We start from the raw sequence: 18,087 nt of genomic DNA on the forward strand, positions 1-18,087 counted from the left end.
TTTGGATTGGCAACATCACCTTCTCCATGATCTCCATTAACACAGATGTAGCACAAGGGGGTGCTTAACCACCTGCTCTACTTGCTTGACACTTATGGCTGTGTGGCTAAGCACAGCTCCAATGATATATTCAAGTTTGCTGATGACACCACTGTTGTTGGCCAAATCAAACATGGTGACAAATCAGCATATGGGTGGGGGGGGGGGTGGAATTGAAAATCTGACTGAGTGGTGCCATAACAACAACCTCTTACTCAATGTCAGCAAGACCAAGGAGCTGATTATCGACTTCAGGAGGAGGAAACCAGAGGTCCAGGAGTTAGTCCTCATCAGAGGTTAAGAGGGCAAGCAAATTTAAATTCCTTGGTGTTATTATTTTGGAGGACCTTTCCTGGGCCCAACACTTAAGTGTAATTATGAAGAAAGCACAGAAACACTTCTACCTTCTTGGGAGTTTATGATTAGTCATAGTCATAGTCATACATTATTGATCCTGGGGGAAATTGGTTTTCGTTACAGTTGCACCATAAATAATTAAATAGTAATAAAACCATAAATAATTTAATATGTAAATTATGCCAGGAAATAAGTCCAGGACCAGGCAATTGGCTCAGGGTGTCTGACCCTCCAGGGGAGGAATTGTAAAGTTTGATGGCCACAGGCAGGAATGACTTCCTATGATGCTCTGTGTTGCATCTCGGTGGAATGAGTCTCCGGCTGAATGTACTCCTGTGCCCAACCAGTATATTATGTAGTGGATGGGAGATATTGTCCAAGATGGCATGCAACTTGGACAGCATCCTCTTTTCAGACACCACTGTCAGAGAGTTACTTGACGTTACATCTAAAGCTTTGACAAACTTTTATAGATGTGTAGTGGAGAGTACATTAACTGGCAGCATCACAGCCTTTGATGGAAACACCAATGCCCTTGAAGGGAAAGTCCTATAACAAGTAATGGTTGTGGCCCACTCCATCACATGTAAAGCAGATTTACATGAAGCATTGTTGCAGGAAAGCAGCATTCATCATCAGAGACCCCCACCACCCAGGATATTCTCCCTTCTCGCTGCTGCCATCAGGAAGAAGGTATAGAAGCCGTGGGGCTCACACCACCATGTTCAGGAAGTTATTACCCCTCAACTATCAGGCTCTTGATCCAAAAGGGACAGATAACTTCACTCTGCTTCACTTGCCCCATCATTGAAATTTCCCACAACCTATGGACTCACTTTCAAGGACTCTTCATCTCATGTTCTTGATATCTATGTATTATTAGTATTTCTTTCTTTTTTGTATTTTTATATTTGCACAGTTTGTTGTCTTTTGCACATTGGTTGAATGCCCAAGTTGGTGCAGTCTTTCATTGATTCTATTGTGGAGTTAATTGAGTTTGCCCATGACAAAATGAATCTCAGGGTTGTATATGGGGAAGTATATGTAATTTGATAATAAATTCACTTTGAACTTTGTAATTTTCCCTCAAATCTTTCTATAAGTATTTAATGTGTTTGTTTACTGTTACAAAACCAAGATTCTAATCAATGGATCTGTATCATTAATATTAATTTCTAATTTTAGTTTTCCAGATTGTCTTGTTCATATCTTATCTTGGATTGGTGATATTTCTTTATTTGATTCCTCTTGCGATCTCCTCTCCTTGTATTATTGAAAAGGCAAAATTGGCACCAAAACCAGCTCTGATAGGGCACCGAGGAGCACCCATGGTAAGTATGAACAACTCATATGCATTAACTTCAGAATCAGAGGGATCTAGGCTGTATACCAGTAGTTAAGTTACCCATGTTATTTTCACCTCAGACCTTCTGATTCTGCTGTGTAGAGTCAAGATCCTCTTTTGATATTGTACCTTATGAACAAAGGAAATAAGGGGGAATAGATCATGATGGAAGAAGACACTGCACTGAGTAAATTTTACCCGGTATAATTCCTGTTATTTTGGAGCTTTATTCTGTGCCTAACTTTTGCCTAACAAACTAAGAATACATAATATAAAATGTAGGAAAAATAGACTGAGCATCGTCTCATTCGTGTGGTATCTGAGTTTTGGGTGTCTGACACTATGAGTGGATACTGGACATTTCATGTGGTCACAACTTTGCATTTCCAGTTGGCACCAGAGAACACCCTGATGTCTTTCAAAGAGACTGTAAACTGCAAAGCATCTACATTTGAAACTGATGTACGGATTAGGTATGTGACAACAGTGTTTGTTTTTAACTAGTGAATATACTATTTTGGGGGTTATTTCAGAGACTTTGGTTTAGTCATTTTAATTGCATCATTTGTGCAATGAATTCAACCTTATCAATGACTCTACTAAGCAATTTACTCCACCTACCATAACAACAGTCTGCCAATGCTGGAAATGTCAATAACTGTGGAGAAAGAAATAGGGTTTGCCTTTCAAGTCAAAATGCAAAATACTTCAACAACTTGTCCTCAAAAGCTTTTCTGTCCTTGTTATCCTGAGGTACTCCCCTGGTCCTATCTATTCTTCCCCTCCTTCTCTGCAACTTTAAAACTGTTTTCAGTCTTTCTGCTTTTTGAAAAAGGGTCTTTGATCTGAAACGTTAAACCAGTTTCTCTTTTCACAGTTGCTGTTTGATCTGTTGAATGATTCTAGTACTTTTGTTTTTATTTTGTGCTTTGTTTGAATGACTGTTCATCGGAATGCCTGAAGCTTTTCAAACTTCCATTTTCATGCTGAGAATATGGAAAATTAGTACAAGGTTAATTGCTGACCCCAGCTAAATCAATAACAGGTGCACTCAAGGAGCACACAAAGACATTTCTGTCCCCCTTTCCAGTCCTCTATCAACCATCTCACTGTGGTACTGTGGAAGGACTCTACAGCATGTTCCAAGATTTGTATCAATGCCCGGAAGGTGAAGTTGCTCACTTCTGGGAATTGAGCAGTGATATTCCAAGTTGAACCTTAACCAATAGAGTTTAGTGACAGGCTTCTTGCTTTGAGCAAGAGACTTGCAAAGTATAACCTATTCAGATCGAATTTCAATTTCTTGGAAGAGTGACAAATAATTGTACACAAAACAGCAGACAAGCCTCAATAAAAACTGAAAAAGGGCAAACAAGCAAGAATGAATAATCCAGCCAAAATCAACCTATTAGATAAAATACAAAGTTATTTCAAATATATAAAATTTCTATTGTTCTCCACCTTGATTTCTCGTCAAATTTGGAAAACTACACCTAAAAGTTGGATTGTATCTGTATAGCTGTGCTGGTTATGTGGCCCATTAACAATCATTTCAACTATAATGAAGTTCTGTGAAAGGTTGCTTTTAACAAGAATTAACTCCTCCCTGAGCAAGGACCTGGACGCATTGCAATTCACCAACTGCTGTGAAAGGTCTACCATGTGACAGTGAATGCAATCTCACTGACTCTCCAGTCTACTTTAGAGCATCTAAACAGCAGCAAAACATATGTCAGGCTGTTGTTTATTGATTACAACTCAGTGTTCAATACCATCACCCCTTCAATATCAATCACCAAACTTCAGAACCTTAGCTACCATAACCTCCTCAGCAAATGGATTCTCAAATTCCTCATTGGGAGACCACATTCAGTGTACATCAGTGACAGAATTTCCTATTCACTGACAATCAACACAAAACCACTTCAAAGATGCATGCTTAGCCCACTGTTCTACTCTCTCTAAAGTCATGACTACGTGGCTATGCACAGCCCGTATGGCATTTATAAATTTGCAGATGAATTTATAAATTTCCAGTGTTGGCCCGATACCCTGACCTTTTCAATCTGGCCCAGTTCCTGAATCATTGTACAAACACTGGGTTCAGTCATTTTGATACGATCTGCGGCCTAGACCCCGCCACCTCGATTCAGCCTGGTGCTTAAATTGTCATCCAAACACAGGGTTCAGTTGCTTCAATATACTCTGGGCCTGGACCCTGCCACCTCGATTTGGCCTGTACCCAACCTTTCCAATTTGTTTCGGTGCTTAAATCAATCAGACCTTGGGTCTTCCTCGCTCTCGGCGATGGGCCCACTGCCTCGCCTTGCCACACACGGATCTGCCACATCGAATTGCCTACAAGTCCAAAGAGAAGTTACAAGCTATCGTTTGTGATTATTATTACCAGAAAAAGAATGATTAACAAACTATTTAGTTGTTTTCTTTGTTTCACTGGCCACCATCCAGAAGTCGCTGAGATTTTCCAGCACCATCTTTAAGGGTGAGCAGCTTTAACTTCCTATGCCTCAATATCTCTGAGGATCTATCCTGGGCTTAATACACCAATGCAATCATGAAGAAAGGTGTTATGAGTATGAGATTTGGTATGTCACCAAAAACTCTTGCAAATTTCTCTAGATGTACAGTGGAGAGCATTCTTATGAGTTGCATCACCACCTGTTATGGAGACTCCAGTGTACAAGAGACTTAGCCAGCTCCATCACAGTCACAACCTTCCCCATTATTGAGGACACCTTCAAAGAGGTGGAGCCTCAAGAAGGCAGTATCCGTCATTAAAGACTCTCACCATATGGGACCCATTACAGTACTACCATCACAGAGGAGATACAGCTATACTGTGGCCACAAAACAACAACTGTATGTCACATAAGACAGTTATAATAAACGTGATTCTGATTCTGGTTCCAACCGCATTCTGAAACCAGTACAGACATTGTAATTTTCATATAAAACTGAGGTCAAGTCTAGGAGGGTGTGCGGAGGTCAGATGCCCTATCAGAACCTGGGATTGTTTGGAAGGATCAGGTTGGGATGATAATAAGGTACAGTACAAGGCTAACCGTCATCTAGAAGGTGTGATCATCGGAATCAAGGCTGGGGGAGGGAAGCAGGAAGTTGCATCTTCCACAGAGCAGAGAAGGAAAAACTACATTAACTACACTTACTACTATCTATTTTCAGTGGCCTTTTGAGTAGCAGTTTATAGTTACAAGAAAACATTTTAAAGTGCAGTGCTCCCTATAGGGAACCTGTGGTTTGTGCAAGCTAGTGATGCCATTACCTTCAACTGAGTCATCACTGGGATTCGTGAATGTACTGCAGTCATCCAGTCATCTTTGTATAAGAAACGATTCCACACAGTTGCTGGACCAGTTAAATTTCTGATCAATGGCAAACTTCCCTGAGATTCAGCAAATTGAATGTCAGGTGGGTATGGAGAGAAATGGAGATACCCTAACACTTATATATCAGGAATATTATTTACAAATATTGATTTGAGTTTGATTACATAGGTCACAGAGAATTCTATATCAGTACATTAAAAGAGTTACATAAGTGTACAAAGAGAATGCATCCACTGGACAACAAGATGAGGAATTGGATAATTCATTAGAAAAATCAAAACTAGACTGATAAGATTTACATTTTCTTTTTTCCTAGTTTGGATGGAGTTCCATTTATAACGCATGACAGAACATTTGAAAGGACGACAGATGTAATGGATGTTTTCCCCAAGCGAGTTCACAATAATGCCTCAAGTTTTACATGGGCAGAGATTCAGCGGCTCAATGCTGGAAAATGGTTTCTGAAGGTAAAGATGCTGCCGCTTTTCATATCTAAATTTCTCTTTAAGATCAAAGTGCTGTGAAATGCTATGACCCATGAGAGAAATAAAAACAAATGAACTCAAGGCTTACCAATGAGGGAATAAATAACTTCAGGAGAAGGCATTCAATTTGCCTGAAAATCCCAAGTTTAAATCCCGCTAAAAATGATAGTTAAAATCATTTAAAATCAACTGCTCAGAATAAAAGAAGAATTTTCACTTACTCTTTTGGAATAGTTCAAACTGCTTTATGGCAATAGGGTGTGATTGAAATAAAGGAACAATTATAATGCAGGGAGTGTGACAACCAAACTTCGACAAATAACAGTGCATAGGTAACTCAGTTTTAAGAAATGCTCATTGAAACATAAGTATTTCCATTGGGGATAATGCTTTTTCTGTTTAAAATGGTCCCATGTGTTGTTTTAATGCACCCTTGAAGGTGGAATCTAAAAGTCAGCTATTCCCGCAGTTCGGCATTCCATCTGTTCTACAGTGAGGTATCAGTTTATATTTTGATGCACATGTTTCTTTAGTGAGACTGAACCCATTTCCAACTCAGATGAGATTCATATCTTTTGTTAAATTAATCCTGGAGCTTCAGCACTTCCTGGTAAGTGAGAATACACTTCAGACATGATAATCACTATATTGTAATATTATATGATATTCCCTCCCAGAAACACCACACATTTGCTGGTTGAATAAATAGAAATATCATAAAGAAAAGAAATGCCATTCTGATACTGAGACTAAGTAATATAGGGAAATTGAATGGAGATGCAACATTTAACCATGCTATATCTTAAAACACTGAATGGGATCCCATTCAGTGAGATATATTTTACAACTAACTTGTATGATACCTAACTTCAAAGCTCAATACCAACTGAAAAATATATGTGATCAAATATATTTATTTTTGGTAATTAATTTTCCTCAATTTAATGAACCATATCATCAAAAATTGAAGAAAGAATATTGAAAATGATTAATAAATGTTCCCTTGCCCAGCACTATAAAGCTAATTATTGTAATATTTTCAGTTAAAATCTTGAAATCTTTTAAAGCTCTGTGTGGTAGTCAACAAATGGAACATTGTGTTTGTGTATGGTGTAAAATAATAAGAACACTTTTCTGATGATTAATCTGAATATGTGCTTTATTTTCCCACTCCATTTACTAACAGAAAGATCCTTACAGCACAGCACGGTCATTACCAAAGGAATCTCAAGAAGAAGCTCTCAAACAGCATGTTTGTTCGCTGGCTGAACTGCTGGAACTTGCAAAAGACACTAAAAAATCTATAATGTTTGACTTGCGAACTCCAACTGACATATCTCATCCATACTACAACAAATCACATGAAGTTGTTGTGGAAACCATCATGAATTCCTCAATTGACCACAATCTGGTAAGGAAACTGAGTTTCTCCTTCAACTGGGCTGTTAACTAAAATTCAGAAAATCTTTGTACCTGATGATTACTAATTCTATAGCATGGCTCTCTGTAACAGGTCTCATTCATCTTACAAAGAGTCTCTGTCAGTTGTAAAGCATTTTTAACTGAACATTTACATCCATTTAGGATGGTAATTAAATAAGATTTGAAAATTGCAGAAAGCATGCAATAGCAATTCAAATCCACTGACAGTTCCTGGTGTACCAAACAGACTATTTTATTCCTGCATTTACATTAGTCTTGAGGTGGTCACATACTTGAGGTATTTACTACCATTTTAAAATGATATGATAACCTTTATTCCTTAGCAGAGAACTTGGCTGGACTAGATACTTAAAAACTGCAGTTCTCTTTTCCTCACATTCAAGAGAAGAAATAAATTAGTAAATTGCTTCATTGTTGTCATGTACATCGAGGTATAGTGAAAAACTTGTCTTAAATACCTGTTCAATTCATTACAACAGTGCATTGATGTCCTACGTGGTAAAACAATAACAGAGTGCAGAATAATGTGTTACAATACAGAGAAAATGTTGTGTAGGTAGACAACAAGGTGTGAGGTAGATTGTGAGGTCAAGAGTCTATCTTACCATTCAAAGGAAACATACAATAGTCTTTAATCAGCAGGATAGAAACTAGACTTTTGCATGGCAGTATGTGCTTTCAGACTTTTGTATCTTCTTCCTTGTGGGAGAGAGGTGAAGAGGGAACGTCCATGGTGGTTGGAATATCTGATTATGCTGCCTGCTTTATTGAGACAGTGAGAAGTGTAGACAGAGTCCATGGAGAGGAATGTTTTCCATGATATGATGAGCTGTGTCTACGACTCTCTGCAGTTTCTTGAAGTCACGGGCAGAGAACTTCCCATACCAAGCTGTGATGCATCTAGAGAGGATGCTTTCTGTCATTCATTTATAAAAATTGGGGAAGGTTGAAAGGGACATGCCAAATTTATTTAGCCTCCTAAGAAGGTAGAGGTGCTGGTGAGCTTTCTTGAAAGTGGAATTAACATGTTTGGATCAGGAAAAGCTATCAATGGATGTCCACTCCTGGGAAATGCTTTTCATTCCACCTTGCAAAAGGCAGGAAAATATATCTGATTGCGCATGATGGACGATGTTATGTAGAAAACGTAATCTGCATTACAATCATTGAGCTGTACTGTTGTTTAAATAAATTTGTCAATATACCTGCATCACCATCTGGTACAGGAATTGCAAGACATCTGACTACAAGTCCCTATGAAGGATTTCTTGGAGGATCATCAGGGTCTCTCTTCCACTTATCAGAGATATTTATCAGGAGCACTGCAAATGCAGGGCCCTTACAATTGTCCTTGATCCCTCCCATCTGTCCAACAATCTCTTCTACCCCTTACCATCAAGCAGGAGGCACCTGGTTCAGAGGAACATTGTTTCATTTGGTGGTGTACATGTTGAATGGCAATAAACTGAACTTGAACTTGAACTCTATTATTAAAATTATGCACTTCCACCTTCATATCAATAGCAAGTTCTGTCTTGCTTCAGCTCATGTCCTGCTTTTCGATTACAATAAAATTATCAGTCAAATGTTTTCCTTTCAAACTATTCTTAGTGTATTTGCTTCTTCGTAGATCCTTTGGCTGCCCAACAATAAGAATAGCACCCCTTCTGGTTTCCAGCAGGTTCTGGGAGATAAACTTGACCCAGAAATACTGCAAAGGAAGAAAATTTACAAAATCAATATTCGTTATAGCAACATCAGTGAGGTGGAGATCAGGTGAGTTACTTCTAACATAACTATGAATTGAACCAAACTGTAAACTATACAAAAATAGATCATGGAAGAGCTTAGCTAATATCTCAAAGATAAAATGTGATTCATCTGAGAACATAGTAATGAAATTTTTTGTGTTGCGATGTACTAAAGGGATAATGCAATGAAATCATGCTTGCCACATAGAACCTCAGCTTTTAGGAATGATTTACTACTCAGAACCGACTTTCATGAATATGTCCTCTCTAAGGTTCAGATATATGTTAACAGAATAGAATGTGTATTCTTAAGGATCATTCTCTGCAGAAGAACAATTTTGTATCATTCTTCCTAGCACATGATAGGATAGCAAGGCAAATCTGCCCAATAGGACTTTTCCCCCTCCTGTTCAAATGCAAGCCATCCTTCTTTTACAAGTTAACTCTGTCCTAGGAGAAATCACTATGGTCCACAAATCTGGATCCCTGCCTCCTGCACCAACTCCTCAGCCACACACTAATCTGCTATATTGTCCTATTCCAACCTTCATTCCCTCATGGCGCAGGGAGTAATCCAGAGATTACTTCTGAGGTCCTGGTTTTTAGTCTCTTTCCTAACTCTTTGTTTTCACTCTGCAGGACTTAATCCCTTTTTCTACCTCTACCACTTGTGTGGGTGCACAATGACTTCTGCCTACTCACCTTCACCACCCCCCCCACCCCCCGAGGGGCAACAGGGAGGCAATGTACCATTCGAGGATCTCTTTTGCAGCTACAGAATTTCCTGTCTACCCCCTAACTACTGGGTGCCCTATCACTATAGTCCTTTCTCCCTTTACCTTTACTGCTAAGCCTCAGAAGCAGTAACGGTGACACTGACCTTGCTGCTGCTTTCTCCTGAGTGCTCAATTGCCTCCTCCCCAACAGTATCCAAACAGCAACAGTAAAGTATCCAAATCTTTTTGAAAGCATTTGGTTAATATCTTTTATCACTTTAATATTTCAGTAACTATGCAGCAAAAAATATCAGCACAAATGTTTATGTTGTCAATGAACCCTGGGTGTTTTCGACACTATGGTGTGCCAAGGTAAATTCTGTCACAACCAATGCATGTCATATCTTCAAGAAGATGGAAGTACCTATTTGGCACATGGTAAGTGAAATCTTTAAACTTTATATAGGATGGGAGGTGTGTAATGAAGCAAGGCTGGATGTGGCACATACAGTATTGTATATTTCTTCATTTATTCTTAAACTTCATGGCAAACATTGGTTATAGGCAAACAGTTTGTCTGAACTTCATTTTTTTTGTAAACTAAATCTGCTTTCCTCATAAGGCAGCAAGCTGAAAACAAAAAAAAAGGTTGACTATTTCATTTATTAATTGAGCAGTTAAAATTCTTAGATGGTGCAGAAAATTCTAAGTATTATTATCAGAGTATAAGATTTATAAGATTTATTATCAGAGTACATACATGTCACCATATACAACCCTGAGATCCTTTTTCTGCGGGCATATTCAGCGAATCTATAAAACAGTAACTGTAAACAGGATCAACAAACAACAAACTGTAAATGCAAATATAAATAAATAGCAATAAATAACAAGAGCATGAAATAACAAATAAAGAGTCCTTAAAGCGAGATCATTGGTTGTGGGAACGCCAGAAATAGAATGAGTGTAGTTATCCTCTTCAGTTCAAGAGCCTGATGGTTGAGGGTAGTAACTATTCTTGAACCTGGTGGTGCGAGTCCTGAGGCTCCTGTACCTTCTACCTGATGGCAGCAGCGAGAAAAGAGAGAAATCTGCAAGAACACTGATGTCCAGGCAACAAAGTGCAAGTTTGATCAAGTTACAAAGCACATGAGACAATGTACAGTTTTTAATGATTAGAAAATAGAGATCATTTAGAATAAAATTAAGCCAGAGATTTTTGAAAATGTTTTGCATACCAAGGTGAGGAATTCATGTTAAGTAGGGTTAATATTTCAAGTCGATGGCCTATGGTTAAATTTATTAGTTCCAATTAGTACCTGGGATTAGAAATATGGTGCCTAAAATTATAATATATTTCTAATCTTAATCAAGGAATTCTCTGAAATTTTGATGTAGTTTTATAATGTTTGCCTGCACCAAGCAAGACAAGATTGTGCAAAATTCAAACTTTAAAATTAAAATAAAAGATAGATTTCTCAGTTGCCAACTAAATTCAATGATAGCATTTTCAACTTGAACCTGTGGCAAAAATCAGCACAATCTAATGTTTATCATGAGTCCATTTGATTACTCCTGTAACTATAAAGAACAGGGATCAGCCAATCTAAAGCTTTGGTCTGCTGTTAAGTATAAGCATTGCCAATTACCAAATTCTAGACCCACTCCTGTCATTTTGCTTATAAAAATTGTAAGTATATTTCATTAACTCTTGTTTAATCTTATCCTGTTTTGTTTGCAGAACCCTGAAGCCTATTTAATAATATGGATAACTGTAGATTCTGTGTCTTTCCTGTTGATTCTTTTAATATGCTTCATTCAATGGTAAGGAATACTACTTAGCCTACAACCAAAATAAAAAATAATAATTTCAAGGCAGTAAATAAGAACAATGAGTGCTTCTTGAAGCAGACAGAACAAGGACTGGCACCCCTTAAGTATGAGATTTAAACCCCAAAAAAGTGAAATTGAAAGTCATGGAGTGTGACTTTCAATGATGTACTTGCCTGCAGACTCATATTCAATCATTCTTCATTCAGGGGAGGACATATGAGCATTGGCAAGCTGCCAAGCCACTGTGCACTTCAGTTATTTCAACTGTCTTTGGTAAAGATTTATTAAGTAGCAAAAATTAATGGCAGTGATCAAAAGCAGGAATTGTGTCTATTTTCCTACTAAACTCCATTGCTGTTTAACATGCCTGCCGCAGCCAGTCTGAAGCCAAGTTGATCATTCCAGAACAGCAAACCATCTGCTGAAAAACTAAGCTGGTGTAGCAACATCTGTGAGTTGAATGGAATTGTCGACATTTGCTGTTAAACCCCTGCATCAGGCCCAGTGTAGTTCTGATAGCAATAACATCCACATCCACATCAGTGCCAGTATCTTTCTTTTACCATTCTTCATAATTCACAAGGTTCTCAATGCAGCTGGATGACACTTCTTGACAGATCTTCCATATTCATTTGATTCATCTTGGGAATTCCCAAATCCGTCACCCTCTTTAACAATACCCATTTCCCTTCTCACTGCAACAGCAAGACATAGAGCACTGTCTTTTTCCCACTTTTCATTATTTCTAACCATTTAAGGACCAAATTCCTTCTAGATAGCGCAATAATTAACTTGCATCTCTTCCAATTTAGCGTACTATATTCTGTGCTCATCATGTAGTCTCCTCTGTATCAAAATAAACAGAATTTGGTTCGCTGCATTGCAGGATACAATTATATATTTTTATCTAGAAATACAGCAAGGTCCTTCCAGCCCAAATGAGCCTACACTGCCCAGTTACACCCAAGTGACCTATTAACCTACTTACCCATAAGTTTTTGGAATGTGGGAGGAAACTGGAGCACCCAGAGGAAACACATATAGTCACAGGGAGAACATATAAACTGCTTACGGCACTGCTGGATCAGCATTAAGTTAACCACTATGCTACTGTGCCGCCCTAAAACAAATACCTGTTCATTTCACAAGAATGAGCTTGAGACATGAGCAACCTGTCACTTTAAATATGCCATCAAGTTCAGTCTGACCTTACTGCCTTTGGACTCAAAGTCATAGTCATTGTCATACTTTATTGATCCCGGGGGAAATTGGTTTTCATTACAGTTGCACCATAAATAATAAATAGTAATAAGACCATAAATAGTTAAATAGTAATATGTAAATTATGCCAGGAAATAAGTCCAGGACCAGTCTATTGGCTCAGGGTGTCTGACCCTCCAAGGGAGGAGATGTAAAGTTTGATGGCCACAGGCAGGAATGACTTCCTATGACACTCTGTGTTGTATCTCGGTGGAATGAATCTCTGGCTGGATGTACTCCTGTGCCTACCCAGTACATTATGTAGTGGATGGAGACATTGTCCAAGATGGCATGCAACTTGGACAGCATCCTCTTTTCAGACACCACCATGAGAGAGTCCAGTTCCATCCCCACAACATCACTGGCCTTACGAATGAGTTTGTTGATTCTGTTGGTGTCTGCCACCCTCAGCCTGCTGCCCCAGCACACAACAGCAAACATGATAGCACTGGCCACCACAGACTCATAGAACATCCTCAGCATCGTCCGGCAGATGTTAAAGGACCTCAGTCTCCTCAGGAAATACAGATGGCTCTGACCCTTCTTGTAGATAGCCTCAGTGTTCTTTGACCAGTCCAGTTTATTGTCAATTCATATCCCCAGGTATTTGTAATCCTCCACCATGTCCACACTGACCCCCTGGATGGAAACAGGGGTCACTGGTACCTTAGCTCTCCTCAGGTCTACCACCAGCTCCTTAGTCTTTTTCACATTAAGCTGCAGATAATTCTGTACTCCTGTGTTGTTCAGAGGAAGCCTGATATAAGCTTGATGAATGACATCCGATGTTGCAATGGCCAATATGGGCCCCATGGTAATGTAGTGACACTATTACAGCTCTGGGCATTAGAGTTCAGAGTTCACTTCCAGCATCATCTGTAAGGAATCCATACGTCCTCCCTGCGGGATGCGTGGGTTTTCCTCAGGTGCTTCAGTTTCCTTCCACAGTCCAAAGGCATAATGGGTAGGTTAACTGGTCATTGTAAATTGTCCCGTGATTAGGTTAGGTTTAAATTGGGGTTGTCAGGGGCTAATATGACAGCATGGCTCAAGAGGCCAGCAGGGCCTATTCCATGTTGTATTACTGAATAAATAAATTAATAATCATCAACCTATAATACTAACTCTGTTGTGTATCTCTTCATAGATACTGCCTGACCTGCAGGTCATTTCCAGCATTTCAAATTTCCATTATATATAGTGCTTGGTACATAGAACATAGAACATAGAATAGTACAGCACATTACAGGTCGTTCGGCCCACAAAGTTGTGCCAACCCTCAAACCCTGCCTCCCATATAACCCTCCACCTTAAATTCCTCCATATACCTGTCTAGTATTCTCTTAACCTTCACGAGTGTATCTGCCTCCACCACTGACTCAGGCAGTGCATTCCATGCACCAACTACTCTCTGAGTAAAAAGCCTTCTTCTAATATCCCCCTGGAAATTCCCACCTTACCTTAAAGCCATGTCCTCTTGTATTGAGCAGTGGTGCCCTGGGGAAGAGGCGCTGGCTATCTACTCTATCTATTCCTCTTATTATCTTGTACACCTCTATCATGTCTCCTCTCATCCTCCTTCTCTCCAAAGAGTAAAGCCCTAGCTCCCTTAATCTCTGATCATAATCCATACTTTCTAAACCAGGCAACATCCTGGTAAATCTTCCCTGTACCCTTTCCAATGCTTCCACATCCTTCCTATAGTGAGGCGACTAGAACTGGACACAGTACTCCCAAGTGTGGCTTAACCAGAGTTTTATAGAGCTGCATCATTACATCGCGACTCTTAAACTTTATCCCTCGACTTATGAAAGCTAACTCCCCATAAGCTTTCTTAACTACCCTATCTACCTGTGAAGCAACTTTCAGGGATCTGTGGACATGTACCCCCAGATCCCTCTGCTCCTCCACACTACCAAGTATCCTGCCATTTACTTTGTACTCTGCCTTGGAGTTTGTCTTTCCAAAGTGTACCACCTCACACTTCTCCAGGTTGAACTCCATCTGCCACTTCTCAGCCCACTTCTGCATCCTATCAATGTCTATAAATGTACATTACAGTTCAAGCAGTGTTCTCTGTCCTCTCCCTTCTATTCACATATCCTCCAAGCAGATCAATAATAATAAAACATCTGTCCACTCTCAGCTAGCACCAGCTGTTATATCATTCAGTGTCACTTGGTATCCACCTCATTACGGACTTCCCCTTTGTTCTGCACGCCACTCTTTCCCCTACAATTTAAAATTGTTTCATTTCTAACTTTTCCTGGTTTTGGTGAAAAGTGAACAACCTAAAACATTAAGTCTTTCCACAAATGCTTTCTGACTTACTGGTATTTCCAGAATTTTCCTGTCTTTATTTATGATTCTGAGTAGGTCCATCAAGGTAGATGATGGTAGGGCATTTCCCTTGTGGGATCTAGAATGAGATGGCATTGTTTCAGAATAAAGGATTGCCCATTTAAAAAAGAGATGTGGAAAAATTTCTTCTCTCAAAGGGTATGAACCTTTACAATTCTCTACCCAGGAGATTCGTGAATATATTCAAGGCCACAATTGACAGATTTATGGCCGATTAGGAAGCCTGGGGAACTGAAGCATAGATTAGTTCACAAGTGATTTTTGTGAACAATAGAACAGGCTCAAGGGGCTATTTGGCCTATTCCTGCTTCAGAGCACACGTTTTTATGCTAGTGGCTTTCTTGATTTGCATGTTAAATTTGTACATTGTTCCATTAAAATATCTATCGAAACTTTAATTAACTAAAATTACGGCAGTGGGAAGAAGTTATATTTGTAAGCTCTGTTCAGTTGATATCATTTAATTGATGAATTATATTATTTTTGCAGGTCAAGACACAGGCATATCAGAGGTAAAAAGAATACTATGGTGAATTACCACATTACATCTGGGAGCCATGAGACAGAGAGATACTGATGCCCCTCTTCACACTTCTTACTTTACAAACAAATCTCCCCATTTAAACTCAAATTTTAATTATTGCACTGGATTTTCACAACTTCGTGATATGAATTCAGCCAGTTGACCAATTGCTAGCATCCATTAACCTGCAGGGTAAATTCTGCCTGCTTATACCAGCTAACCAAGCTTAAGAGGAACAGGAGCCAAAAGTGGGACATGCTTTGCTGCCTTGTTTATAAGCTCTGCTTCATGAAAACATGGCTCTCTTTGGGGAACTAATTAGATCACGGATTCTAATCCTTATCCAACATACATTGTTGGGATGTCAGGTTCCAGTTGTACAAGATATTGGTAAAGCTCTGTCTGCAATACTATATGCAGTTCTGGCTGCCCTCCTGCAGGAAGGAAGCATTGGAGCCGGTGCACAAAACATTTATGAGGATGCTACCAGGCGAGGACAGGCTGGATAGGCGAGGTCTATTTTCCTCTGGAGCACAGAAGGCTAATAGGTGAATTCATAGAGGCTTATAAAATCATGAGGGATATAGAGAGGATGAATAGCCAAAGTCTTTTTCCCAGTGTTAGGGTGTCGAAAACGACAAGGCATAAGTTTAAAGTGAGAGGGGAAAGTTTTTCACATAGAGGGTGGTGAGTATATGAAATGAGCTATTAGAGGAGCTGGGAGAGGCAACTACAATGATGACATTTAAACAGTTACTTGAACAGGAAAAGTTTAGAGAAATGTCGGTCAAATACACGTAGATGGGATGATCTGAGTTGATCAGCATCGACGAGTTGGGACAAGGACATGTTTTCCTGCGGTATAGCTCTGTTGACTCAAATTGCTTGATTAGAATTCAGTCTTTCAGTTTCACCTTTGTATTCATTACTCAGAAACTGCTCATCTCCTGGGATTTTCACTCTGAGCAGTCTCTAGGGCTTACAGAGAATGGTGCGAAAAACAAAAGACATCCAGCGAGCAGCAGTTCTATGGTTGAAAATGCCTTTTTAATGAGAGGCAAACACACAAAATGCCGGAGGAACCCAGCAGGTCAGGCAGCAGTCTTGATGAAGTCCTGACAAAGGGTCTCACCCTGAAATGTCGACTGTTTATTCATTCCCGTGTATGCTGCCTGACCTGCTGAGTTCCTCCAGCATTTTGTGTGCTTTGCCTTGGATTTCCAGCATCTGCAGATTTTCCCGTGTTAATGAGAGAGGTCAGAGGAGAATGACCAGACTGGTTCAAGCTGACAGGAAGGTGACAGGTAACCGTGCATTACAACAGTAGTGTGCAGAAGAGCATCTCTGAATGCATATGTTGAACCTTGAAGTGGATGGGCTACAACAGCAGAAGACCACATCAGGTTCCACTCCTGCACCTGATAAAGTGATCACTGAGTTTATATTTTCCAAATCTTCACACCAAAATTGTTTTTATGAGCAATAATGCCCTCAAAAATTGCTCCTTACAGACTTCTGATCTGTAGTACCTAGGTTAGTAATTCTCAACTCACGAACCATATGTAGCACAGCTAATACACCACTACAGCTTACATAACATGTCATTGAAAGCATCTTTAACTGAGCACACAAGAAATAATTTATGTCCAGGCATCCAAAAAACACATTTAGAAGTGTAAATATGTACCACTCTGGAAAATGGGTTACAAACCGGTTATCTAGATTATATCTTAAATTCATATTCAACGTTGTTTTTATTCTTAGGCTATCAAGTGTGTAATAATTATAGATGATGAGTCACCTTCATTGTTACCACAAACAGAATAATTTATGCTGATATTCTTCTTGGCCACCAATGTACTGTCAGATTTATTATCTCTTCTCAAGTCGTGGTTAAGACAGGATTTCTGCCAATTGTTTCCAGTGTAATCATTGAGTCATAGTATTTGGTTACTCTCGAATAACTATTTACCTTTTTAATAATTTTTTATTATTTCTCTATTCCAGGTGTTAACATGCACAGAAACACTGAGGAGACTATACTATAATTAAGCTTTGAGAGCTCTGTTGCTCTATACCTGCCATAACCCTTAACTGTTCAGTATCATAGGAATTGGACTGTGACTTACAGTATGCAAAGTAAAGGTCAAAGGAAAACTGTACCTAATTTTTAAAAAATATTTTTTTAATGAATTGAAGTTTTAAGAGCGCAGTTTTATAAAATATCAAAGTTTAAGAGTGCAATTTATAAAATAAAATGTGTATTTTTTTATCTGAAACTCTGTCCTGTTTCAATAGGTTTCAATCGGTACATTTAATATCAGACATATATATAAAATATACATCCAGAAATTCTTTTTCTTTGCAAACATCCACGAAAACAGAGGAGTGCCCCAAAGAATGAATGACAGTTAAACATTAGAACCCCAAAGCACCCCCCCCAGCTCCCCCCTCCCACACACATGCAGCAGCAAAACAACGCCCTCCCACCCCCACCAGCAAAAAGCATCAGCGCCCTCCACCGAGCACTCAAGCATGCAGCAAAGCATCAATAAAGACACACACTTGCAGTACCCCAAGGACTACTCATTCACCCGGTAATTCAA

At 39.2% G+C, this 18,087-nt stretch overlaps 1 protein-coding gene across 2 annotated transcripts in view; it reads left to right on the forward strand.

Moving 5' to 3' along the window:
• The window catches only part of gdpd2 (glycerophosphodiester phosphodiesterase domain containing 2), an 82,724-nt gene extending 64,964 nt beyond the window's left edge, over nucleotides 1–17,760 (forward strand). For both annotated transcript variants that reach the window (XM_072271287.1, XM_072271289.1), the window contains exons 8-16: nucleotides 1,582–1,727; nucleotides 2,132–2,214; nucleotides 5,426–5,576; nucleotides 6,781–7,005; nucleotides 8,668–8,813; nucleotides 9,795–9,942; nucleotides 11,246–11,328; nucleotides 15,448–15,470; nucleotides 17,489–17,760. In XM_072271287.1, the coding sequence (XP_072127388.1) occupies nucleotides 1,582–1,727; nucleotides 2,132–2,214; nucleotides 5,426–5,576; nucleotides 6,781–7,005; nucleotides 8,668–8,813; nucleotides 9,795–9,942; nucleotides 11,246–11,328; nucleotides 15,448–15,470; nucleotides 17,489–17,529 (1,046 nt within the window). In that variant the 3' untranslated portion in view covers nucleotides 17,530–17,760. The remainder of the gene's footprint in view (nucleotides 1–1,581; nucleotides 1,728–2,131; nucleotides 2,215–5,425; nucleotides 5,577–6,780; nucleotides 7,006–8,667; nucleotides 8,814–9,794; nucleotides 9,943–11,245; nucleotides 11,329–15,447; nucleotides 15,471–17,488) is intronic.
• Nucleotides 17,761–18,087: the final 327 nt, after the last annotated feature.

The sequence above is a fragment of the Mobula birostris genome, chromosome 10 (assembly GCF_030028105.1).
Source record: "Mobula birostris isolate sMobBir1 chromosome 10, sMobBir1.hap1, whole genome shotgun sequence".
NCBI classification, from domain to species: Eukaryota; Metazoa; Chordata; class Chondrichthyes; order Myliobatiformes; family Myliobatidae; genus Mobula; species Mobula birostris.